Here is a 25,051-nt window from a genome sequence, read left to right as displayed (position 1 = left end):
CCTGCAGCGGGGGCGCCCGAGTCCCCGGCCACAGGTGGAGGGCATCACGGGGGCATTCCACGAGGAACGGAATCACCGTGGGCGACCCTGGTGGTAAAAATTTGTTCTTCACCTTTACTGTGTGTGTCAAGAACACATATGCACCTGCTATGAAGACTTAACTTTTGAATGCTGCGTGAAGATTGTAAAATGAGTCCCTGGCAATGTGGGCAGAGGAGACGTTTTGCATTATTATTAAAAGTGCAATCACGGGCGCCTGGGTGGCTCAGTCGGTTGAGCGTCTGACTTCAGCTCAGGTTGTGATCTCACGGTTCGTGGGTTCAAGCCTCGCGTCGGGCTCTGTGCTGAAAGCTCGGAGCCTGGAGGGTGTTTCAGATTCTGTGTCTCCCTCTCTCTCCCTCCCCCTCTCACGCTCTGTCTCTCTCTCTCTCAAAAAAAATTAATAAATATATAAACCTTTTTTAAAAAGCAGACTTAGAGATGACACAGTGTTGAACTTTGATAGGAACAGAGAGGGTGCTGGGGGGGGAGCAAGGCAGGTGTAGGAACAGAGAGGGGGCTGGGGGGGAGCAAGGCAGGTGTAGGTATAGAAAGGGTTCTGGGGGGGGGAGGAAGGCAGGTGGCAGGTGTAGGAACAGAGAGGGGTGCCGGAGGGAGGGAGCAAAGCAGGTGTAGGTATAGAGAGGGTGCGGGGTGGGGAGGGGGAGAGCAAGGCAGGTGGCAGGTGTAGGAACAGAGAGGGTGCCAGTGGGGGGAGTAAGGCAGGTGGCAGGTGTAGGAACAGAGAGGGTGCTGGGGGGGGGGAGCAAGGCAGGTGTAGGTATAGAGAGAGTGCCGGGGGGGGGGGGGAGCAAGGCAGGTGTAGGAACAGAGAGGGTGCCGGGGGGGGGAGCAAGGCAGGTGTAGGAACAGAGAGGGTGCTGGGGGGGGGAGCAAGGCAGGTGTAGGAACAGAGAGGGTGCCGGGGGGGGAGGAAGGCAGGTGTAGGAACAGAGAGGGTGCCGGGGGGGGGAGCAAGGCAGGTGTAGGAACTGAGAGGGTGCTGGGGGGGGGAGGGAAGGCAGGTGTAGGAACAGAGAGGGTGCTGGGGGGGGGGGAGGAAGGCAGGTGTAGGAACAGAGAGGGTGCCGGTGGGGGGGGGAGCAAGGCAGGTGTAGGAACAGAGAGGGTGCTGGGGGGGGGAGCAAGGCAGGTGGCAGGTGTAGGAACAGAGAGGGTGCCGGGGGGGGAGCAAGGCAGGTGTAGGAACAGAGAGGGTGCCGGGGGGGGAGGAAGGCAGGTGTAGGAACAGAGAGGGTGCTGGGGGGGGAGCAAGGCAGGTGTAGGAACAGAGAGGGTGCTGGGGGGGGAGGAAGGCAGGTGTAGGAACAGAGAGGGTGCTGGGGGGGGAGGAAGGCAGGTGTAGGAACAGAGAGGGTGCCGGTGGGGGGGGGAGCAAGGCAGGTGGCACGTGTAGGAACAGAGAGGGTGCCAGTGCGGGGAGTAAGGCAGGTGGCAGGTGTAGGAACAGAGAGGGTGCTGGGGGGGGAGCAAGGCAGGTGGCAGGTGTAGGAACAGAGAGGGTGCTGGGGGGGGGAGCAAGGCAGGTGTAGGTATAGACAGGGTGCCAGGTGCGGGAGAGGAAGGCAGGTGGCAGGTGTAGGAACAGAGAGGGTGCCAGGGGGGAGCAAGGCAGGTGTAGGAACAGAGAGGGTGCCGGGGGGGGAGCAAGGCAGGTGGCAGGTGTAGGAACAGAGAGGGTGCTGGGGGGGGGGAGCAAGGCAGGTGGCAGGTGTAGGAACAGAGAGGGTTCTGGGGGGGAGAGCAAGGCAGGTGGCAGGTGTAGGAACAGAGAGGGTGCTGGGGGGGGAGCAAGGCAGGTGTAGGAACAGAGAGGGTGCTGCGGGGGGGGAGGAAGGCAGGTGTAGGAACAGAGAGGGTGCCGGGGGGGGAGCAAGGCAGGTGGAGGAACAGAGAGGGTGCCGGGGGGGGGGAGCAAGGCAGGTGGCAGGTGTAGGAACAGAGAGGGTGCTGGGGGGAGAGCAAGGCAGGTGTAGGAACAGAGAGGGTGCTGGGGGGAGAGCAAGGCAGGTGGAGGAACAGAGAGGGTGCCGGGGGGGGGGGAGCAAGGCAGGTGGCAGGTGTAGGAACAGAGAGGGTGCCGGGGGGGGAGCAAGGCAGGTGGCAGGTGTCTGTCCCGAGGTTTCCACGGGCTGTCCCGCACCCCCACAGGAACTTCCCCTCTCCTAGTGTCCTCCACCTTGGCCGTGGCGTCTCAGGTGCTTGGCACGTGCTTGTTCTGCCCGAGTCTGCTCTCGCGGCGAGGCGCCCCGCGGTCCGGGCTCCTGAGCCGCTGCCCTCCTGTGTGTGCTTTCTTCCTATGGTGGCTGAAGGCCGGAGGAGGACGCACCGAGTCCGAGGCCCCAGGCTGCGCACGAGTGAGAGCCAGCGCCCGGAGGTGCCGATGTCTTCCGGCGTGGCCCCAGCTAAGGAGCCCGACGCTACGGGCCCCAAGGCCGTGGAACTTGTCCTGGTCAAGGAGCAGAATGGGGTGCAGTTCGCAAGCTCCACCCTCATCAACCCCACGCAGACCCCCGTGGAGACCCAAAGAACGAGAGACCTGGAGCAAGAAGGTCGACTTCCTCCTGTCGGTGGTCGGCTTCGCCGTGGACCTGGCCAACGTCTGGCGGTTCCCCTACCTGTGCTACAAAAACGGCGGCGGTGAGTCCGGCCCAGCCCCCCCCCCCCCCGCCTCGCTGAGCAGCCGGGGTGCAGGGTCCCTGGGGGCGGGGGGGAGCCCGCAAACACGGAGGCAGAGGCGGGGCCGGTGGCCGGAGCAGGCGAGGAGTCACCTTGCGGGGAGCATTCTCAGGTGCCCGCAGAGCGGTACCCTTGGCCGACTTAAACCAGTGTCCGCGAAGAGGTGCGGAGGCCCTTGAGTTTAGAGTAGCGGAGAAAGTCCCGAGGCGATCGCACGTCCCCTCCCCCTGCCCCGAAGCCAGCCAGCCCTTCCCCCACAGCTGCCTCTGGACTAGAAAACGAACACAGGCACGGGTCGCCCAAAGCCCTCGGGCGGAGAAGCCCCTCGAGTTGGTGGCCGCTCCCCGTGGTCACTCAGTGCCGCACACGAGGGCTTTGGAAGAACCTCCGTGGGAGGCCCTCCCAGCCCCCACCCCGTGCTGAGGGGGAGAACACTGGGGCCCAGGCAGGTGCAAGGAGCCGTGGGGCCTCCCTGCCTCCCCCTCCCCACCCCAGGACCGGAGCCGTGGCAAAGCCCCCTCGTGTGGGCCAGGACCCATGAGGCCCCGAGTTGTGTGCCTAGGACGGGGGGGGGGGGGGGCTGCCACAAGAGGGCCAGGCGCCACCCTGGAGGGACCCCGGCTCCTCACGCGGCACCTGTCAACATAACCCCCGGCCGAGGCAGGCTGTGAGGACGGAGAGCTGGGGGTGGGTGACGGAACCCACGAAGGGCAGCACTGGACCTCAGCTCCCGGCGGGCAGTTACAGCTCACGAGGGGCGGAGGCCGGCGTCTGCAGGGCAGGGGGGAGGCCGGACCCAGGAGCAAAGACGGTGTGTGGGCAGGGGCTTGATCTGCTCTGCTCTTGGGTTGATTTCAAGCTTGGCCCAAGGGACGGCCGGGGTTTCAGTGGGGGGGGACGTGTCAGGGCGCTGATGACAGTGGGGGGCCAGGCAGGGAGGTAGGGGGCTCACCCAGCCCAGCCAGGGACTTCCCCTCGGAGGGCGGCCACGCAGGGAGCTTCAGGGGGAAACCGGCGGGAGATGGGGGAACGCGGTCGTGCCCGCGACCTGGTGTGGGTGGCGCTGGGCTGGCCGCGCCCCGGGGAGCACACGGGCCCGTCCGCAGCCCGCGGGCTGACGCGCTGTCCTGTCCCACAGGCGCCTTCCTGGTCCCCTACCTGCTCTTCATGGCCATTGCTGGGGGTGCCGCTCTTCTACATGGAGCTGGCCCTGGGGCAGTTCACCAGGGAAGGGGCCGCGGGCGTCTGGAAGATCTGCCCCCTGCTGAAAGGTAACGGCGGGACGCCCCCACACCCCGCCGTGGCCCGGCCCAAGCCGCGTGCGTTCGCTCCCGCTTTGCTCCCCGTCTCTGCCCCCGGACGTACCGTCTCAACTCTGGTCCTCCTTTCAACCTGCGATGACGGGATTCAGGAGCGTGTGTCCCCGCCGTGAGGCCTGCCGTCCGAGAGCCGTGTTGTCGGCGTTTACGCGCTAGATAGGAAAAAACACCGTCTGTCTGTCGGTCTGCCCTCTGCCCGTCACGGTCCGTCCATCCACCCGTCGTCTCTCTGCGTCGGTTGGCCACGGCCGTGTACAACCCCCCACGCGCTGGGCGGCCTGAGGAGTAGACGTTTGTTGCCTGACGTTTCCGGAGGCTAGAAACCCGAGATCAAGGTGTGCTGGTAGAAGGCATTCCTCCTGAGGCTGTGAGGGACAGTCTGCTCCAGACCTCCCCCACACGCGTCTCTATAACTCTAAGGACGTCGGTCACACGGGACTGGGGCCCACCCTCACAGCCTCAACTTCCCTTGATTACCTCTGTGAAGACCCTGCCTCCAAATAAGGTCACACCGTGGCGTACCGGGGCCTAGAAATTCAGCAAGCGAATTTTGGAGGGGACGCAATTCAACTCATCACGTGATCTGTCAACTGTGTCCGTCTGTCTAACTGTCAACCACCTATCACCTACCGTCCAGTATCTATCCACCTGTCATCCGTTATGTATCAACCGCCTGTCATCTGCCTGTCATCCTTCTTCCATCCCCTGTCCCCCATCCCCCTGTCCCCCATCCCCCTGTCCCCCTGTCCCCCCATCCCCTGTCCCTCTGTCACCCATCCCCCATCCCCCATCCCCTGTCTCCCATCCCCCCGTCCCCCCATCCACCCATCTCCCTTCCCCCATCCCTCTGTCCCGTGTCCCCCATCCTCCCATCCCCTGTCCCCCTCTCCCCCATCCCCCATCCCTCCATCACCCGTCCCCCCACTTGTGCATCCCCCATCCCTGTCCCACATCCCCTATCCCCCATCCCCTGGTTCCCTGACCCCCCATCCGCCCATACCCCATCCCCCCGTCCCCCCTCCCCTGTCCCCCATCCCCCATCCCCTGTACCCCCATCCCCTTCCCCCCCATCCCCTGTCCCCCATCCCCTGTCCCCCCCATCCCCAATCTCCCGCCCCCCCCATCCCCTGTCCCCCATCCCCCATCCCCTGTCCCCCCATCCCCTGCCCCCCGTCCCCCATCCCCCCAGTCCCCTGTGCCCCCGTCCCCTGCCCCCCATCCCCCCATCCGCCCATCCCCTGTCCCCCCAGTCCCCTGTCCCCCATCCTGCCATCCCCCATCTCCCGCCCCCCCACCCCCCTGTCCCCCATCCCCCATCCCCCATCTCCCACCCCCCCCCCCACCCCCTGTCCCCCATCTATCTCCATCTATTTCACTTTCTATTCTCTAGCGGGCCACCTGTGTGTATCTAGGGATCTAGTTTTGTGCTGGGCCCTCCCTGCAGTCTCCTGCTGAGATGCCAGGGCGCCACGAGGCAGGGGCGCCTGGTACTGAGCCGAGGTAGGGTGCCTGGCAGCCAGGTCCTCCGCAGTCGCCTCCCTCCACCTTTGTGAGAAGCCCAGGGAAGGGCCCTCTGTGTTGTCCCCATCCCGGAGACTCGGGCACCAAGGATGATGTCCCCTGGCCGGGGGCAGCGTGGGATTGAGTCCCGGCCGTCTCCCCCTGAGCGCGGCCTCCAGGCCACACGGCGCCTGCGGAGCCCGTGGCTCGGGGAGGATTCGTGGGGAGATGCGGGCGCGCTGCCGGGTTTCATCACGAGAACGGCTGCTGAGAGATCAGTCCAAGGACTTCCCGAGAAATCCTTGAAAAGTCGGTGTGTTTGCGGGAGGACGGAAGCCCCCCTGGTCTCCGGGACGCGCGAGGATGGGCCGGTGGGTCGTGGTCAGTGATGGCAGCTGCCGGGGCCCGAGGAGCGAGGACGGCGCGCGGCCGTGTGGCCGGGGCTCCGGGGGCACCGCCCCGCCCGGCAGCGGAAGCACGGGGACTGGCCCGGCCCGATGTCCCCTCTGGCGCTGTGCGGGTTTCCTTCTCAATGGCCCGCTTGCCGAGCTTGGGGATGGTAGCAGCTTGTCCCTCCGCTACGTGACCGGTGGGTCCCCCAGACAGAACTCAGGAGAGGCCTGCCACTCCCCCCCACCCCACAACCTCAGAACGAGGCCCGCGGCTGTGGCTTCTGGTGCCGGGCCTGGGCGTCCCCTCTGCGGGGCCACACCAGAGGCCGGACGCTGGTCTCTTCCTCCGTGAAGCCCCGATGGAGGGATGTGGCGGGGGAAGCAGCTGGCGCCGGCGCCGAGAGCAGACGCCGCGGCGTCTCCGAGCGGGCGCGGCGTGGACGCGGCCGGAGCGGCCCATCTCCCCGGCCCACGCACCGCCAGCGCCGTGGTCAGTGCTGTCCGTGCGTCCTCGGGTGACCCCCGGGGGGCAGTGCGGGGCGGGGGTGGCCTCCCGCTGCCGGCTGCCTTGTTGGCTTTGCGGGCAGCGGCCCTGTGCGTCTGCAGCGTGTCTGCTTCTCACGTGCCCCAAGCCGGGGCCCCCCGCTCCCGCCCGGACCCCCGAGCACCCACCGCCCTGCATCTGTATGTCCTGCCAGGGGAAGGAAGCTCTCCAGAGAAGCTGCCAACATAGATAGGTTTTTATATTGCAGTTTATAAAGCGTCAGTAGTGACTGATTCCCGAAGATCTCAAAGGACGACTTAATCCTTCTTTTTTAAAATTTTTGATGTTTATTTATTTTTGAGAGAGAGGGAGAGAGAGTGCGAGCAGGGGAGGGTCAGAGAGAGGGGGAGGCACAGAGTCCGAAGCAGGCTCCAGGCCCGAGCTGCCAGCACAGAGCCCGACGCGGGGCTCGAACCCACAGACGGGGAGATCATGACCTGAGCCAAAGTCGGGCACTTGCAGACTGAGCCCCCCAGGCGCCCGTTAGGACGACTTAATCCAACGGAGGGGTTAATAGGAAAACGTGAGCCCGGTAGCAGGAGCTCCAGCACCCTCAGGGAGAAGGGGAGCCCAGATGTGGGGCGTCTCACCTCCCTCCGGCCCGGAGCACCCCCGGGCAGACACCGCTTCCTTCAGATTTCCCTCTGCCCCACAGCCCCACGTCCACACTGCGTGCAGCCCAAGACACCTTCTGTCCAGTTCTGGACACCCATCCGTGCGGAGGGCCGTGCTGGGGCTGCGTGGCCCCTGTGGGTGGACTCTCTCTCTCCCCCTGTCTCTCTGTCTCTCATCTCTCTCCGTCTGCCCCGTCTCCCTTCCTGTCTCTCTTTTTGTCTCCCTGTCTCTCTCTGGGGTGGGGGGTGGGCTCCACCGGGATGCCCCCGCTTAGGTGGCCCAGTTACCTGCCAGACACAGACCTGCCTCCCGGTGCTTTGGAGACACGGCACCCTGTTTTGCCGAGTGTGAGACAGTTGTGATATTTTCGGTGTGATTCATCAAACTCTTCTTTTTAAAAAGAATTTAAAGTAGCTTAAAACGAGATAAAATACACACAGTTAACTGTAAAGGCTAAAGTTTATAAAGTGAACATAAAGAAGTACTGAGGAAAACAGAAGCTTCAGAAACCAGACATTAAGACCCGTGGCTGGAATTCACGGTTAGTCCCGGGGTCCCAGGAGCAGGAACTGAGCAGGAGCCAGGGCTGGGCGTGGCGGGCGGGGAGCAGGGGTGGGAGCAGGGGCTAGGGGGGAACAGGGGCGGGAGGGAGCAGGGGCTAGGGGGGAGCAGGGGCTGGGGGGGAGCAGGGGCAAGGGGGGAGCAGGGGCGGGAGGGAGAAGGGGCTGGGGGGAAGAAGGGGTTGGGGGAGCAGGGGCTGGGGGGGGAGCAGGGGCGGGAGGGAGAAGGGGCTGGGGGAAGAAGGGGTTGGGGGGAGCAGGGGCTGGGGGGGGAGCAGGGGCGGGAGGGAGCAGGGGCTGGGGGGGAGGAGGGGCTGGGGGAAGGAGGGAGGTGGCGGAAGTGGGCGGGTTTCCCATGTTTTCCTGGGAACTCAGGACAGGGCCCGCTGGGGGACGCTGTCCTACGCCATCCGCGACAGAAGAGTTCTGTCAGGTGCAGCTTTATTTGAGGCTCCTGCAAGGAGGAACATCGCTGCAGCCGCCGGGAGGGGGCCCAAAGTGACACGAACGGGAGCGTGGTGATGGTGGCCCAGCCCGTGGGCTCGTGAGGCTGTGTCCACCTGGGACAGACTTGGAGTGACCCCACAAATAGCCCACCTTCACAGCCACCTTCCTGGGGACTGGGCCCTCTGCCCAGGCACGTGGGCACCTGGAGGGCCGCCCAGGGGAGGCGACCCTCGTATGTGGGAGGGCCTCTGGTGCCCGGCTGCCACGGGGCAGGCCCTCTTGCTCTGGGAGCCACATCGGCCCACGGCGACCTTGTCACGCTGGCAGGAAGGTGGAGAAACCTAGCTTGGAAGGGGGCTGTGCGCGGGGCACGGGTGCAGGAAGGGCCGCGGCCAAGATAACTCTTCCTTCGCAAGGTGGATCTGGATCTGCTTCGGGTTGGTTCAGAGGCTCCCTTGACTTCCCCAAGGGTCAGGCTGCACACTTTTAACCTCAGAATGGTTTCAAGTCAGGCATCCACAGTCGGCCCCCTGCCAGGGAGAACCTTCTGTGATGCTCTTCTAAACAGCACGGCTTCCCAGCACCGTGGCTTCCCCACAGCACGGCTGCCCGGGCAGATTCGCTGTAAACCGTGGCCCGGCCTCTCTCCTGGGAACCCAGGGAGCAGAATTGCAATATAGCTTGGTTTAGTGCTGACCAAGTCCACGTTGGAGAAGACCTTGCACAGAAGATTGTGTTGTGGTCACCACTGCTGCTGCACCCGTATTCCGAGAGGGTTTGCACAACAGGGCCCGTTTGACTTTAGGGCCCTCCCGATACGGGATCTGTTTAATGTACGTGCACCAATGAACTTTACTGCCTCTTTCTGCTTCCGGGGTAGGAAGGCGACTTCGGTGCAGTGCCCTGAGCATTGAATTACTTCTGCTCAGGGTTCCGTTCATAAAAGACAACCCAAGCCTCTTCCTATAAACACCACCTCGAAGGCATGCTCCCCGCCCTCCTGCCCCCTCCCGGCCACGAGCAGGCAGGACGGGGACGTAGCAGCCAAACAGACTTTAGTAAAGCAAGCCGGAGCTCTCGTCCACACGAGTGCTGCCTGCGAAGCCGAGACGCAGAGCTGGAAGGAAAATAGCCGTGCGTGGGGCCTACCGCAGGGAGCCGCCGTAGCAGGACCGGGGCGGCCTTGCCTGGCATTGAGCAAGGGCACCTTGGCCAGTGGGCGGAGGCCAGACCCGTCTGCCGTGAGTCAGGACAGCACAGCCCCAAAGACCGCTTGTCACTCTGCCCTCGTTCACGAGGGGCCAGGAGCCCCTCGATGACAGATCCCAGATGCCAGGTTTCGTGACACTGGAAAGGTCACTTGAAAAGGCCATCAGTGGCCTCAGGAGACTCTGGATGCTCATGCATGGCCCCGGGTGACTCCAGGTGGCTCTGGGTACCTATGAATAAACCCCGATGACTCTTTGCCCTGGGTCGTCTTGAGGGGGTGTGAGCAGCCATGGGTGGCCATAAATGTCTCTGAGTGGCTCTTGGTAGCTGTGTGTGGATGTGGAGGACCCTGGTTATCTAATGGCCATTGGTGGCCCTGGATGGCTCTGGAAGATACCGGGTATTCTTGGGTGACCTGTATGGTTTGGGGTGGTCTCTGCTGGGTCTTGGTGGTGCTCTGCATTCCTGGGTGTCCCGGATGGTCCTACATTGTGATGGGTGGCACTAGATGATTCTGATGGCTGTGTGTGGCCTGGGGGCCCTGCATGACCATGTTGATGCTGAGCGGCCGCAAGTGGTAGTGGATGGCCACAGATGGCCCTTAGTCACACTGTCTGCGGGTACCTGGTTCTGCCAGGGTGGCCCTGGTGACCCTGCATGTCTCTGGGTGCACAGAGATGGCCATGGCTGTTTCGGGGGGTTGGGCACCGTCCTGAGCGCTCACTGGTTGTCTCTGGTACTTAGAAAAATTGCCGGGCGTCCAAGGTCCAAGGAGCCGGCCTGGGGAGGGGAGGGCCTGCTGACGCCGGGTGCCCCCGCCCAGGCGCGTGCTGACATCATGTGTTCCCTGCCCAGGCGCGTGCTGACGCCGCGTGCTCCCCACCCTGACGCCGTGTGACCCCACCCAGGAGCGTGCTGACGTCATGTGTTCCCTACCCAAGGCGTGTGCTGACGCCGTGTGCCCCGCCCAGGCGCGTGCTGACGTCATGTGTTCCCTGCCCAGGCGCGTGCTGACGCCGCGTGCTCCCCACCCTGACGCCGTGTGACCCCACCCAGGAGCGTGCTGACGTCATGTGTTCCCTACCCAAGGCGTGTGCTGACGCCGTGTGCCCCGCCCAGGCGCGTGCTGACGTCATGTGTTCCCTGCCCAGGCGTGTGCTGACGCCATGTGCTCCCCGCCCTGACGCCGTGTGCCCCCCCCGCCCGCCCTGACGCCGTGTGCTCCCCGCCCAGGCGCGTGCTGACGTCATGTGTTCCCCGCCCAGGCGCGTGTTGACGTCGCGTGCTCCCAGCCCTGACGCCGTGTGCTTCCCGCCCCCGGCGCGCGCTGACGGCGTGTGCTCCCAGCCCCCGGTGCGCGCTGACGGTGTGTGCTCCCTGCCCTAGGCGTGGGCTTCACGGTCATCCTCATCTCCCTGTACGTGGGCTTTTTCTACAACGTCATCATCGCCTGGGCGCTGCACTACTTCTTCTCCTCCTTCGCCGCGGAGCTGCCGTGGGTCCACTGCAACAACACGTGGAACAGCCCCGACTGCGTGGACGCGCGCTCCGCCGGCCCCGGCTCGGGCCCCGGCCCCAACCGCACCCTCCACACCACGCCCGCCACCGAGTACTTCGAGTAAGTGGGGGTCCGGGGACACGGCCCTTCCGTGGCTGCCTTGGGCAGGGCGGGATGCGGGAGCCCCGGGGGGGTCGGGCGCCCCGGCCGCGCTGCTGCCCGCGAGGTGTGCCGAGGGCCCTTGCCCTGTGCTGCGCCCCCGTCCCGTGCCCGTGGGCTCTCGGGGGGCGCCGTGCCGAATCCCACCTCTGGTGGCCCAGCGACGCTCTCGCGGGGTGAGTCCTCGGCAGCCTTGGTGTGGGTGCGGGAGGCTGGCGGAGGCGGCGCACGGAAGGCAGGGGGGCGGGGGCACCGGGCTCTGCCTCGTCCGCTCCCCCCGCCACCCCTGCACGCTGTGCGGGACTCGTCTCCAGCCTTGTTCAACACGTTGACTGTTGCTTTTTCCGAGATGTTCTGTTCCCGGTACAAACGCAACATTAGTTCTGGTCCGAGTCTGCCCTCGGTCCCCACGTCCAGTGGCGCTCCCCGGTGCCCCCCCTTCCAGCCCCTGCCCTCCGCGCCACTTGGCATCCACCACCTGCGGACACGTCGCTCTGGCCGAATCTGTTCTTCTCGGGGTCCTTTCTGCCACGGCTCCTGCCCGCCTCGCTCTCATCCCACGTGGCCCGACCCAGCCTGGAAGGGCCGTCAGTGGCCCGATGGGTACATCGCTTCTCCTCAGAATGCACACACTTGCCGAGGACCCGCTGTGTCCCAAGGCCGCCCTGCCGGGGCGATGCCGACCTGGCCTTGGCGGACTGGTGTGCCAGAGATGCGTTGGTAAACGTGGGCGGGCCGGGTGGCGTGTGGAGCTCTAGCGCTGGCGGCTCCGGGAGCCCCTCCCGGGTCCCCGCGTAGCTCAGGCTGCCCCAGCGTCCCCACAGGCAGCTTCTTCCGGAGATGAGCACAGGGCATCCCGGGGGCTTCCCGCTGACGCCAAAATTTCACAGCCAGTGGGACGTTTCTTCTGGGGACTGAGTCTCGGCTGCCCGCTTCCATGTATTCTGTTAACGTTTCTATGTGGAAATGAGTCTGCTCACAACTTAGCAAAAGGAACTTCGACCGACGAAAATAAAACAACTCTGGTTTCACCAGCAAATAGGCACGTTTGCAAAACACGCGTGGAGTTGAAAACCGTGAGCTGAGAAACACAGTGTCTGGGTGCCTAGGCGTCAGCCCCGTCCTTCCGAGAAGACCCAGGGACTGGGCAGGTGGACAGACACCCCCCCCCCCCCCCCCCAGGATCTCCATTTCTGTCCCAGAACGGTTCGAGGAGGCCTTTCCTGGGAGAAAGGGGCCCCGTCCCGGGCACAGGGGAGAGAAACAGCGCCTCCGGGCAGCCGGGAGACCCGACCCGCGGACGTCCGAGACACCGCCAGCAGGGAGGTGGGTGTCCTGGATTTGAGCTGCGTTTCGGACACTGAGACTCCGAATGCTTTGTTCTGGGATTCTGAGCCCCGAGCGGGGACCGAATCTCTGTCGTGGAAAGTGGCCTCGAGGGGCGGGGACAGGTCAGGTGGGTTGGGACGGTCTGGGGCGATGCCGGGAGGATGTTCTCCCCGGACCGTGGCCAGGAAGAGCAGTCAGGGTGGGTGACCGCCGTGTGCCATGGGACTTGCTTGTGTTTTTAGGACGCCGTCGGTGGCGGTTGGCGACTGGAGGGGAGTGAACGGGGGGTTGAGGGGAGCGGGGGGGCCGTGAGCCCCGCCGGCTCTCCGGGGTGGCCGGCTGGTTTCAGAGGTCTGTCTGTCCCTCTTGACTTGCCCCAGAGACGCCGGCCAGGCGCGTCTGTGAGAAAGGAGAGCGGGGGAAGTTTATCTGATGTGTGGGTGGGACTCACAGTGCGACGAGGAAGCGAGAATTGCCCAGAAAAGGAGGAGTCGAGTTTGCCGTCGCTTGCCGCTGCTCGCTAACTGCTCCGTTTCCCAAACGTGACGCTGACGGGCCGGGCCCCGGCTGCGTGTGCCCTCCCCCTGTGGCCCAGGCTCAGCTTGGCTGGGATCAGAGGTAAGGGGTCCGCAGGGGACCCCCTGCACCAGAAAGGGGAGATGAGGACCCAGTGGCGCGCGAGCACCTGGGGCCCCGCGGTCAGGCCCACCACGCTGAGGGACGCTCAGCCCGCTCGGTGCTGGCTTGGGTCTAACCCGTCGCTACACCAACAAATTGGGGACTAAGGTTGCGTGCTGAGGCGTCTCTCGCTATTTCGAGATGGCTACCCGTGCAAGTTTGAAGTTTGGAGAGCTCACGGAGGCTGGAAGGTGCCAGGTGACGCCATTGGGGGCCACCTGTCTTTTGTTTGGAGGCGTGGACGGACTCACGGGGGAAAGGACTCCGCCAAGCACGTGGCTCCTCCTGAGACCCCAGAGTGAAAACTGATGGTGCTGTTACTCTCGTCACATCTTCCCCAAGAAAGCGGAGCCCCAGAACCGCTGTCCTCAGCAGCCCCTGCGCCAGCCGAGGGTCCCGGTTTCAGTCCCTGGTGGGCGTGCCCGAGGAGACCCTGCAGGCTCGGAGCAGAAGCCAGAGGCTCGTGGCTGTGGCTCCCAGGGCTGAGAAACCGTGCAGGGGACTCGCTGGACGGCCATGAGGGCCGAGCCAGGACTGCGCCTGTGGGCTTGGAGGCCCCCAGACAGGCTTGTGTAACTCCAACCACTTTAAACGTCCCCGAGTCCCACAGACGCTTCTCAACACCACCTTCACCTACTAGAGAGCTGTACGTTTAAAGCTACTTACACGTTTGCCTCTAGGAGACGGCTTTAGCTGCTCCCCCAAAGCTCCTTGTGCTGTTTTCACTTCCATTTGGTTCCAAGTATTCCCTGATCTGCCTGGTAATTTCTTCTTTGACTCATGGGAGATTTTGGAGGCGTTCCCGTTTAGTGTCGAAAATTTTGGAGGTTTTCTAGATACGCTTCTGTTCTTGATTTCTGATTTAATTCTGATTCAGTGACATAATATACGTATAAAGCCTCATTGTTCCAAACTCTACTGAGACCTTTCGCGCCTAGCGTGTGGTTTACGCTGGTGGGTATTGTGGGTGCACTGGCACAGGACGTGAGTCCTGCTGTCGCTGGGAAGGGACTTGCACCCCCGGGTCGTGTGAGCTCCTGTGCCACCCGCCGGGTCTTCTGCGTCCTCACTGTCTGCCGTGCTACCGGCTGTGGGACGTGCTGTGGGAATGTGGGCTGTGCATGTGCCTCCTTGTCTTGATTCCATCGGCTTCAGCTTGACTTGTGCTTCTGGGACTCTGTGGCGAAGAGTGTGTGTGTGTGTGTGTGTGTGTGTGTGTGTGTGTGTGTGTGTGTCAAGTCTTTGAGCGGACCCATTTCCATATAAAACGTCCCCCTTGGTCACGTTCCTCGTCCTGGAGCAGCTTTGTCCAGCAGCAGCGTTCCTCCCCGGCCCCCGATGGGCCGTGTCTGCACTGGCACCTTTTCCATCCTGTGTTTTTAACCCACGTACGTCATAGCGAGCGCGCGTTTCCTGCAGGCGGCGTTGAGATGGTTCTTGCTGTTTCTGCAGAACAACCACCTCTGCCTCGTCATAGGGCTTTCCGTTCAATAATCACCCACGAGGTCGGGTTTAAGTCTTTCGTCTCCATGTTTTTCCTGTGTGTCCCATCTCTTTGTGTTCTGTTTCCTCTACTTGTCCCTCCTTTTGAATTCATGAACACTTAGGCTTCCGTTTGAGTTACACCGTTGGCTAATCAGCTGTAGCGGCTCTTTGTTTTAATTTCTGTGGCTGTTTACCGGGTTTATGACCCACATCTGTAACTCGTCACGGTCTACGTTCAGATGGCGTCGTGCCACCCCACGTGGAAACTAGGAGCCTCACAACAACGTGCTCCCCTTCTCACTCCTGCCCTTTATTGTCACAGATTTTGTTTCCACAATCTGTTATAAACTCCACAACATGTCGCTACTATTTTTGCTTTAAACGGTCCGTTGTATTTCGGGTACGTCTAAGTGGAAAAATACCTTTCACGTTTACGAGCACATCCGCTGTTTCTGGTGCTCTCCCTGCCCTATGCAGATGCAGATTTCCATTTGGGCATCATTTCCTCCTTTCTGAAGGGTTTCCTTTAACACGTCCTACAGCATAGACTTGCTGGCAACGAATTCTCTCTGCTTTAGTTTTTCTGAAACATGTTGCCTTCTTCTGGGGGGAGTTCCGTAAATTGTGGTGAACTATACATAACAAAATACATCTCTTTAACCGTTCTAAGCGTGCGGTTTTAACATTACACAGTCACAGCACCGTGCAGCTGTCACCACCACCCATCTCCAGGACTTTCTCGTTCTCCCAAACTGAAGCTCTGTCCCCGTGAAACACTAACTCCCTCCCCACCCCCACCCCAGCCCCTGGCGCCCACTATCTTGTGCTCTGTCTCTATGAATTCGATGACCGTAGGGACCTCATGTAGGAAGAATCGTTCAGCGTTTGTCCTCGTGTCTGGCTTATTTCACTCAGCGTGATGTCCCCAAGGGCCATCCCTGCTGTAGCAGCTATCCATTTCCTTCCTTTTAAGGCTGATCACTATTCCACTGTATGGATGAACCATATTTTTCTTGTTCATTTGTCGATGGACACTTGGGTTGTTTTTCTGTCTTGGCACAATGAACACAGGGGTGCAAGTATATTTTCGAGTTAGTGTTTTCGTCTTCTTCGGATAAAGGTGACTTTTCATTTTGTTGGTGGTTTCCCTATGCTGTGCAGAAACTTCCTAGTCTGATGTAGCCTCACTTTGCCCATCTTTAAATTGAATTGTTTGGGGTCATTTTGTTACCGAGATACAAATCTTTCCATATTCTGGTTGTTACTCGCTTACCTATTTTCTCATTCTGTGAGTTACCTTTTTCTCTGTCAGTAGTGTCCTTTGATGCACAAAATTTTTGTTTTGATGAAGTCGGTTTATCTATGTTGTCGTTGTCGCTTGTGATTTTGATGTCATATCAGAAAACCCATTGCCAAACCCAAGGTCACAAAGACTTGCCCTTTTCTTCCAAGAACGTTATCATTTTACCTCTTCCATCCAGTCCTTTTCCCGTCTCGACTTAAGTTTTGTGTTGTGGTTGTAGGCCATGTGTTCCGCCTGTGTGTCTGCTAATTTTCTTCTTCCACGTCGGACGTAGTAAGTTTGACTTTTGCATTAGGTTTTGTCGTCTTCCTTTAAGGACTGTTAGTTGCGTTCTGGCGGGAAGTTAATTTGCTCGCGGGAGAGCTTTATCGTCTTGACGCCGGTCCGTAAGCTGTCTCTCGGTGGTTCTGGGCACTGCCGTGTGGCGCTTCGGGGCCTCCCCTGAGCTCCCCGTGTGACCCACAGGTGCCCCGCCCTGGCCTGTGGGAGCCCCTGGGTCCTGCACCGTGAATTGGTGGACACGGGGACACGTCCTTCCCAGACCTCCGGCCGCCCGAGCTTTATCGACACTGCCGTCACTTGCGGTCCTTGGGACACACCTGCTCCAGCCTCGGGGACGCCCTGCCAGACAGGAAGCTGGGGCGTTACTGGGCTCACCTCATCCCTTGCCTTCTCCTGGGGGGGGGGCAGCCCTGCATCATCTCCGGTGTCGTCTGCAAACACACGTTTGGTGTCCTTCGTCCATCTTCCGATTGTCTGCCACGTCGCAGACTGGTACACGTGTGTGAGGCCTTGCAGGGAGGCCGAGGTGTGACTGGGCCTTCGGCCACGCGGTCTCCCTCGGTGCTGTCGTCCCAAAGAGACTTCTGTTGGTGAGGAGAGGGCCCGGGTGAAGTGGTCTGGCTGGGGGGCCAGGACGCGGGGGCGTCAGGCAGGGCCAGGGCTGCGGGGAAGGGAGAGGAGAAGGAAGTCGTTGGAAATCGTGCTGCCAGAGGAGGCCCCGGGGAGGACAGACTCAGGGGAGGGCAGCCCCCGGGGAGGATGGACTCAGGGCAGGACGGGCAGGGCACAGCTGCCCGAGCGTTGTTGGCCCCAGGGATCTCCACTCCTGGACCTCACACAGAAGACAGCATGTGTGTGTGTCGGGTCGGGGGCTCCTGTCACGTGAGGGGTGGCCTGCACTCCATAGAGGAGAGAGGTTGATGTGACACTTTGGTGGTGCTGAGGGAGCTGGGAGTGTCGAGTTGGGCTCTGTTCGTGCCCGTCACCCCCTCCCCCCGCCACGAAACTGTGATTCCGGAGTCTGAAAGCCCGGATTCCTCCACCATGGCTCCGGGACGCCTATAGCTGGTGGGAAGCTCTGGGGTCCGCAGATTTCTACCGTGGGCATCGGGATTCTTCTCTTAGGACCTCAGCAAACCTGGGCAGTGATGGCTCCTTTCATAACGGGGCCCCTGCGCTTCCTGGAGCAGCGGCACAGCCTGCCGTCAGGGTCAACCCGAAATCCCGGCCGCCGAGGCCAGGCAGCGGGTGCACGGCGAATGTGATGGTGCCGCTGCCTTCCCCGCGGGCGGTCACGGGGACCTAAGGGACTACGGTGCAGGGAGGCGCCCAGGACCCCACAGGTGGCCACGGGAACTAAGGGTTCTGTGTATCTAAGGAGAAAGCCTGTAAAGAGGCGCCCAGGGGGGCGTCTGGGTGGCTCAGTCGGTTGAGCGTCCGACTTCTGCTCAGGTCACGATCTCGCGGTTTGTGAGTTCGAGCCCCGCGTCGGGCTCTGCGCTGACGTCTCAGAGCCTGGAGCTGCTTCGGATTCTGTGCCTCCCTCTCTCTCTGCTCCTAACCCACTCGCATTCTGTCTCTGTCTCTCTCAAGAATAAATAAACATTAAAAAAGAAAAACATCTTAAGAGGTGCCCAGGACCCTCGCACACGGGCACGGGATCTAAGGGGATGCCGCGCAGAGAGGCACCCGGGACCCCCGCGGATGTTCGCAGGGATCTAAGGAGAGACCGGCCCCCAGGGAGTGCTCCGTGGGCCACGAGTCCCGCTGCCTTTCTTCGTGGCCTCGTGTTCTGCCCTTAGGATGGGTTCCCTCCACGAGACGGGTTCCTGGGCAAGCCTGGAGCAGAGTCGTCCTGAGTCCGTTGCCCGCGGAACCCTGCTCGAGGCAGCTGGAGCGTGAGAGCGGGCGCTGCCAGCCGTTCCGCCGTCCCCTGAGAGAGCGGCGAAGGCGTGTGTGTGACCCGAGCTCAGTCTCGTTTCTGCCGAGGGCGCCCTGGACCACCGCGCAGGGCACCACATCACCGAGCACCTTCCCTCTGGTTTCTGCAGCTCCGCAAAGCGGGGGCGCTGAGCGCGAGAGGTCGGGGCTGGGCTTCTGCGGGCTCCCGGCAAGATACAGCCCTGGAGGGCCCGGGCCCCGCGCCCCAGCCGCGCTGGTGGGCCTGACCCTTCTGAGTGGGGTCTCCGGTCCCATTGGGCCAGGGGATTTCCGCCAGGCCTCTTGGGGGCGGGGAGTTCTCTGGGCAAGCTCAGCTTTCCGGTTCCGGTTCCGGGTAGGGAGGCAGCACCCCCGAAGCACCCGCCTGTCCCACCCTCTCCAGGCGAGGCGTGCTGCACCTTCACGAGAGCCGTGGCATCGACGACTTGGGCCCCCCTCGGTGGCAGCTCACATCCTGCCTGGTGCTGGTCATCATCCTCCTCTACTTTAGCTTGTGGAAGGGAGTGAAGACTTCTGGGAAGGTGAGGCCTTGCCCACTAGGGAGAGGACACACGGCCATGCTCGGGGAGTGAACTTGGGGGCCGCGGTTGGGGTGGGGAGTGGAGAGGTGGGCCGTGGTACGTCGGGGAGGGCACAGGTGGCTGTGGTAGGTTGACAGGTGGACAGGCGGCCGTGGGTAAGGAATGGCGTCAAGAGAAAGGCACTCACGGCAGGGTGTTTCCAGCGTGAACGCAAGCACACATAAATTGGTTTTTGCCGATGAAAATATTTTGGTGGTTATCTGGGCACCCAAAGCAATTTTGACCAAAACATGCATCGCTTGCTGTATGCATGGAGTAGGATACCAACCCCCGGGAGCCTCTCGGTGAAGACGGGTTCCTTTCCTCCCTCCGTCTCCCAGCCCAGAGTCGGTCGGCTACACGCCGACTACGCGTGCGTTTGCACACCCAGTGCAAATTCACTCTCACTCATCAGAGACTCAGCCACTCCCGCCCACTGCTGCAGACCAAACGCAGAAGAGGAATGTCCCTTCTCTGCCAAATGGTCTGTTCCATTTTAATCCCTGGGAAAGTTACAGGGTAGAGGGCGTTAACGGTGCGCTGCAGGGAGACTTTGCTGAGCTGGCATCCTGTGACTGTTTGGGACGATGGGTTTCCCATCCGGAGGCCACCAACCATGGAGACGCCGTGCCCGCCCTGCCGGGGGGTGGCCGGTGACGCCTGGTGGCACTCTGCTCTCCCAGGTTGTGTGGATCACGGCCACCATGCCGTACGCCGTCCTCTTTGCCCTGCTTCTTCGAGGACTCACTCTCCCTGGGGCCGTCGACGGCATCCGAGCGTACCTGAGCGTAGACTTCCACCGACTCTGCGAGTCTTCTGTGAGTACGGCCTCGCTCGTGGCCCCGCTGTGCGCACGTGCTAGCAGGCTCCGTGCCGCGGGGCTCCCCCCGCGTTTTGGGGCAGGGACCCCGAAGGCGGCAGCGGGGCCGGAGCCTCTTACTTGCCCTGCTGTGTCCGCCGGCCCCGGGCCCCGCCCGCCGAGTGCACCGTCAGGCCAGAGGGGCCTGCGGGCGCGGCAGGGAGCTGAATGGACCCGATAAGAAAGTTGGGGGAGCAGGTCCCCTGCTCAGTCTCTGCAGGAACACAACAGAAGGCTGCTTCCACCCGGCACCTTCCGCGTGGCCCACCCCTCTCCCAGACAGAGGCCCTCGGCTTCCTCTGCCCAGCCTGTGCCAGCAAGTGTGGCCACGCACCTGGAACGCAGCCCGAGCTCTGGCTCCCTGCTCAGCACGGTGTGCACGGACCAAGGCCCCCTCCCGGGGAAGCCAGACCTTGTTGGTGACTCACGTATGGTGCCGTGGCACACGGGAGCCATCTAAGTCACGCCACGTCAGAAACTAGGTCTGCGGTGGGCCGTGCGTTTCTCCAGCACAGGACGCGTTCGTTCTGTGTGCAGATATTGGGGGACGGCCTCGTGAAGGGAGGAAGCCTGGCCAGGCCGTGGGACAGAGGTCTCCCAGGACGGGGAGAGAGAAGCCACAGCGGCATTTTAGGGAAACAAAACCCAGAAATGGGGGTGGCCATGGGCAGAGGCGGGCGGTGATGGAAAAGGCATTCAGGGCAGATCATTGAAAATTCGGGTGCACTAGATTTTAGCAGATGGTGGGGATCCCAGTGGCTGCCCGGGGAATGGCCTCACGGGGAAGGGCGGCCGGGATTTGGGGGGACGAGGCGGGGGACCGGGGGCCTTTTGGATGATTGTTGCCCGATGCCACTAGGAGGCGGTGAGAGTCAGGTGTGGCGCTTAGCCGCGAGGAGGGAAGGCGCAGCCCCCAGGTAGAAATGGGGGCAACAGGTAGGAGGGAAGGCAGGTGCAGCTCCTAGCCCCCAGAGAGCAGGGGAGTGGCGGGGCAAGGTTGTGCAGCTGCAGCAGCGGTGAGAGGCACCCACAGGCAAGGGCGGGGTGAGCAGCACACAGCGGTCCACGCGAAGACAGGCAGCGAAGCCGTGAGAACAGCAGGCGGGTGCTCCGTGAGAGCGAGGAAAGCGGGAGAGCATCCACATGGTGGAAGGCCGATGGGCAGACACGGTGTTCTTGCAGGAGGAGGAGGCTGTGGGTGTCAGAGGCCAGTGGCGGGAGGAGGAAGAATTCGAAGAAAATAACATGAGAACAACGTAAAGAGGCTAGTACTTCGAGCAGGAAAACCAGGCAGTGCACAGGAAGAAGCCAGACTGATGCTGCGGAAAGACGCTCATGTGTGAGGCAGAGAAGAGGAAATGGCAGACGTGAGAGGTTGCCGAAGATCAGGTAGATGACGGATAATAGAAGGAAGGTAGAATTAATAGATAAATGGATGGATAGACGCATCGATGGATAGGTAGATAGGTCTGTAGGTAGGTAGGTAGATGATGGATGGATGGATGGATGATGGATGGATAGATAGGTGGGTAGGTAGATAGATGATGGATGGATGAATAGATGAATTGATGGATGTTTATAGAAGTAGGTAGGTGGATAGATGCATATATAGATGATGGGTGGATGGATGGAGAAGTAGATAGATAGGTGGGTAAATAGATAGATGGATAGATAGTGATGGATAGATAGATGATGGATGGATTGGATAGATGGATGATGGATGGACAGGTAGGTAGATGGATGATGGATTGATGGATGGATGGATGGATGGAGAAGTAGATAGGTGGATAGATGAATAGATAGGTGATGGGTGGATGGATGGGCAGATGGATTGGATAGATGGATGATGGATGGATAGATAGGTAGGTAGGTGGATAGATGGATGAAGGATAGAGGGATGATGGATGGATGGATGGAGAAGTAGGTAGGTAGATGGATAGATGATGGTTGGATGGATAGGCGGATGGATTGGATAGATGGATGATGGATGGATAGATAGGTAGATAGATGGATAGATGAAGGGTGGATGGATGGATGGATAGATAGGTAGATGGATGATGGATGGATGGGTAGGTAGATAGGTAGGTGGATAGATAAATTATGGATGGATGGACAGATGGATTGGATAGATGGATGATGGATGGATAGGTAGGTAGATAGATGGATGATGGATGGATGGATGGAGAAGTAGATAGGTAGGTTGGTAGATAGATGGATAGATAGATGATGGATGGATGGATGGATGGATGGATGGATGGATTGGATAGATGGATGATAGGTAGGTAGACAGATGATGGTTGGATGAATAGATGGATTGATGGATGGATAGATAGATGATGGATTGATGGAGAGATAGATAATAGATGGATGATAGATGTTTGGATAGATAGATGATGGTAAAACAGGTGATAGATGGTGGGTAGTTGCTAGGATGAGTGGATGGGTAGACAGTTCGGTGACCAATTGACGGACACAGAGGACGGGTGATGGACAGATGATGACTATCTTGGACCAGTCAGTGTGACCCGTCCTCTCCAACCACTCTGTCAGCTCAGGGCCAGGAAGGGACGTACACCAGGACAGAGCAGGCCCACGGCCCCTGGACTCTGGTGAGCCCGAGGTCCCGAAGAGACAGGTCCCTGCGATCCCGGGTCCAGAGGGCAGAGCCACTCCTGTCCTGCTGTGGGGTCCCGGCTTCCCTTTGCAGCAGCTCCTCCAGGCCTCCGGTGGGTGCGGCAGAGATGGGGCCTCACTGGCTTGCCGATGGTGCTGGGGTGTCCTCCCAGGGCTCCTCAGGCCCAGGCGCTGCCGGTATTTCCAACCCTCGACTCTTGGTGGCCACACACAGACATCCAGTGACCCGGGCGTCCTTCCCTGGGGCGTGGCAGCGGAGCCGTGCCCCACAGGTGCACCCGGGGACGTGGTTGCCCAGGCTGGCCCCGATCAGGTCACTGGCTCCCTGGCAGGCCCCCCTCCCAGGCTCGGCCCCGACCCATCCCCCGGGGCTCGGTCCGAGGGGACCTGCTGGAAGCCCAGCCGGCACCCTCACTACTCTCGGGAACGTCTGGGGCGGGGCTTACGCACAGGCTCCTGGCAAGCAGACAGGGCAGAGAGAGCGTCTGCCCCGTCCCTTCCCGTGTCCCTGCCCCTGTCCTGACACAGAGGCGGCCCTGCATCCTGAGGTTCCGTTTCCGGACCCCCGTGCGGACAGGGGGCTCCTCCTCGGGGGTCAGCATCCTCGGGTGCATCCAGACCCTCGCTCCTCCATCGGCCGACCTTGGGGCCGCTCCACGGGGTGGGCCAGGTCCAGCGGGGGCGGAGGAGACCCGTCTGGGAGAGCTCCCCTTCCAGCGGGGGAGCAGAGGTCAGGAAGTGAAGGAAGGAAGGGAGGTTCCAGGTCAGCCCAGAGTGGCTGCCAGGTGGGTCCCAGGGTGGGTCCCAGGATGGGTCTCGGGCTGGGTCCGGAGCTGGGTCCCACGGGTGGCAAGGAGCAGAGGCCTGGACCAAAGTCCGGGAGGCACATCCTGGTTGGCGAGCCGCACGTGCAGAGGCGGGTGCACGCTGACCCCGGCCAGGGCTAAGCAGGAGGCAGGAGCCCCCGGTGACCTCAGCTCCTGCCTGCAGCCGCCTGGCCAGGCCAGCTGACCGGTGACCGGCACACGGGGGCACGGGAGATGGCCGAGCAGGCGTCCCTTGGCCCACTGCCCACTCAGCCACCCTCGGCCTCGTGCTGAGGCCCAGCCAGCTGCCTGTAGCACACCGATCGTCAGAGTGATCCCAGCACCCTGAGCGTGCCGCCCAGATGACAGGAGCCCTGCTGGTCCTGAGCGTGGGTGGACGGCCGGCCCCCGGCAGCCCTGGAGGCACTGCCTGAGGGTCCCGCCCACACGGGCCACCACGGCCCACAGGGTCTTGCAGACACGGGCCCCGGAATGAGCCAGCCCCTTCAGACGGCAGCTGTGGCCTCGACTCTGCGGGGTGGTTCCCCCAGGGAGGGGGCCAGCTGCTTTCCACCCCCAGCCAAGGCCATGCGGGGAGCGAGGCGGGGTGCCCACCTCCCCGAGAAGCTCCCGTGTCACCTGGACGCAGACGCTCCTGTTGGACTTGAGATACCGTATCGGTCCAGTCATCGGCCACACGCCTTGTACACGTGCGTGCAGCCCCGGTGTCATCCGTGCTGGGCCGAGCAAGCACACACCAGTGTCTGAGTTGCAGTCAGGCCTCCCGGGCCCGTCCACGTGGGTCGCTAAGTGTATACCGTGTGCCACGGGAGACACATAAAGCCGTGTCAGCGGGCACAGGTCCAATCGAGGCACCAACGTCCGTAGCATTAATAAATGAGTGACGGGGTCTGGCCGCGTGGGATGACCTCCTGACGTTCCGGGGGAAGCTGCAAACAAGGCCCTAAGACACGGCCCCTTTGCGTGCTGGGCTCTCGGGCCAGCGACACGGCAGGGTTATTCCCGGAGACGGCATTTGCCGCCGATCATGTGGTCGCTGTGATTTGCTGTTGGTAACGATGTCGTGTTTAAGTTCAGCCCTGTTTCCACGGCCCCCGGTGGCGGTCTTTCGCATGGTTGCCTGTGACAGCCACCTCTCCTGAGCCCCTCCTGTCCCCTCTCTCCTCCCCGGCCCCTCTGGCCCCTCTCTGTCCCCTCTGCCCTCCTGAGCGTGCCCTCTGCACCCCTGCCCCTCCCTCCCCACTGCCCTCCTGAGCGCCGCCCCCTGCACCCCTGCCCTCCCTCCCCTCTGCCCTCTGAGCGCGGCCCCCTGCACCCCTGCCCCTCCCTCCCCTCTGCCCTCCTGAGCGCGCCCCCCTGCACCCCTGTCCCTCTCTCCCCTCTGCCCTCCTGAGCGCGCCCTCTCTCCCCCTGTGCCCTGCGCAGGTCTGGATAGATGCCGCCACCCAGGTGTGCTTCTCGCTGGGCGTCGGCTTCGGGGTGCTGATCGCCTTCTCCAGCTACAATAAGTTCACCAACAACTGCTACAGGTGAGACCCGAGCGCCTGGCCCTGCCCCAGAGCCCTCCAGCTCCCAGCTTTGGAGAGAACGTGTCCCCACACGAAGGGAGGGAGTTTGCTGTTTGCAGAGCCTCTGAGCCAGGATGGCTTTTTAAGTGGGAACTAAAAGGCAGAAGTTACAGGCAAAATGTCGATTTTCCCTGTAAAGGAGGTACAGAGAACACACGAAGTGGCTCTTCACGCCCCCGGGAGGAAGCCCCTCCCACTCCCCCCTGAGGATCCCCCTCCTCCAGCCCCAGCTGCCCCTCCCCCCAGTGCCCAGGCTCAGGCCTCCCCCGAGACCCCCCCCCACGACGAAGCGCCCACGTGTCTTCCCACCGGTCCCGCACCGAGGGAGCGGAGGCCCCAGACCCGGTGCAGGGCGCCCGGGGAAGGCCCGGTGAGCTGCAGCCACATGCTGGACCCCAAATGGTTGCAGAAACCAAAGCAGGTTCATCTGGGACCTGCTTTCTTTGATCCTTATGGGGTCGTGTTTGTTTTCTTCGCGTCGTGGGGACAAAGACTGCAGTGAAAATACAGTGTGCACGGCCAAGTGGCCACACACGAGGGAGGACAGCCTCTGCCCAAGCCCACCTGGTCCTCACCCGGGTCCGGGCACCGTGCAGCCGCCCC

At 62.1% G+C, this 25,051-nt stretch overlaps 1 protein-coding gene across 1 annotated transcript in view; it reads left to right on the top strand.

Annotated features, from left to right (window-relative positions):
- Positions 1-25,051, top strand: part of SLC6A3 (solute carrier family 6 member 3) — a 42,924-nt gene that overhangs the window by 1,491 nt on the left and 16,382 nt on the right. The window contains 8 exon segments of the mRNA XM_053906849.1: positions 2,373-2,587; positions 2,589-2,700; positions 3,878-3,918; positions 3,920-4,010; positions 10,712-10,943; positions 18,383-18,521; positions 19,244-19,378; positions 24,306-24,409. Coding sequence (XP_053762824.1) covers positions 2,444-2,587; positions 2,589-2,700; positions 3,878-3,918; positions 3,920-4,010; positions 10,712-10,943; positions 18,383-18,521; positions 19,244-19,378; positions 24,306-24,409 — 998 coding nt within the window. The 5' untranslated portion in view covers positions 2,373-2,443.

The sequence above is a fragment of the Panthera pardus genome, unplaced genomic scaffold (genome assembly GCF_024362965.1).
Source record: "Panthera pardus isolate Hobbes unplaced genomic scaffold, ASM2436296v1 HiC_scaffold_2, whole genome shotgun sequence".
NCBI classification, from domain to species: Eukaryota; Metazoa; Chordata; class Mammalia; order Carnivora; family Felidae; genus Panthera; species Panthera pardus.
This window is presented reverse-complemented; position numbering and strand designations above follow the sequence as displayed.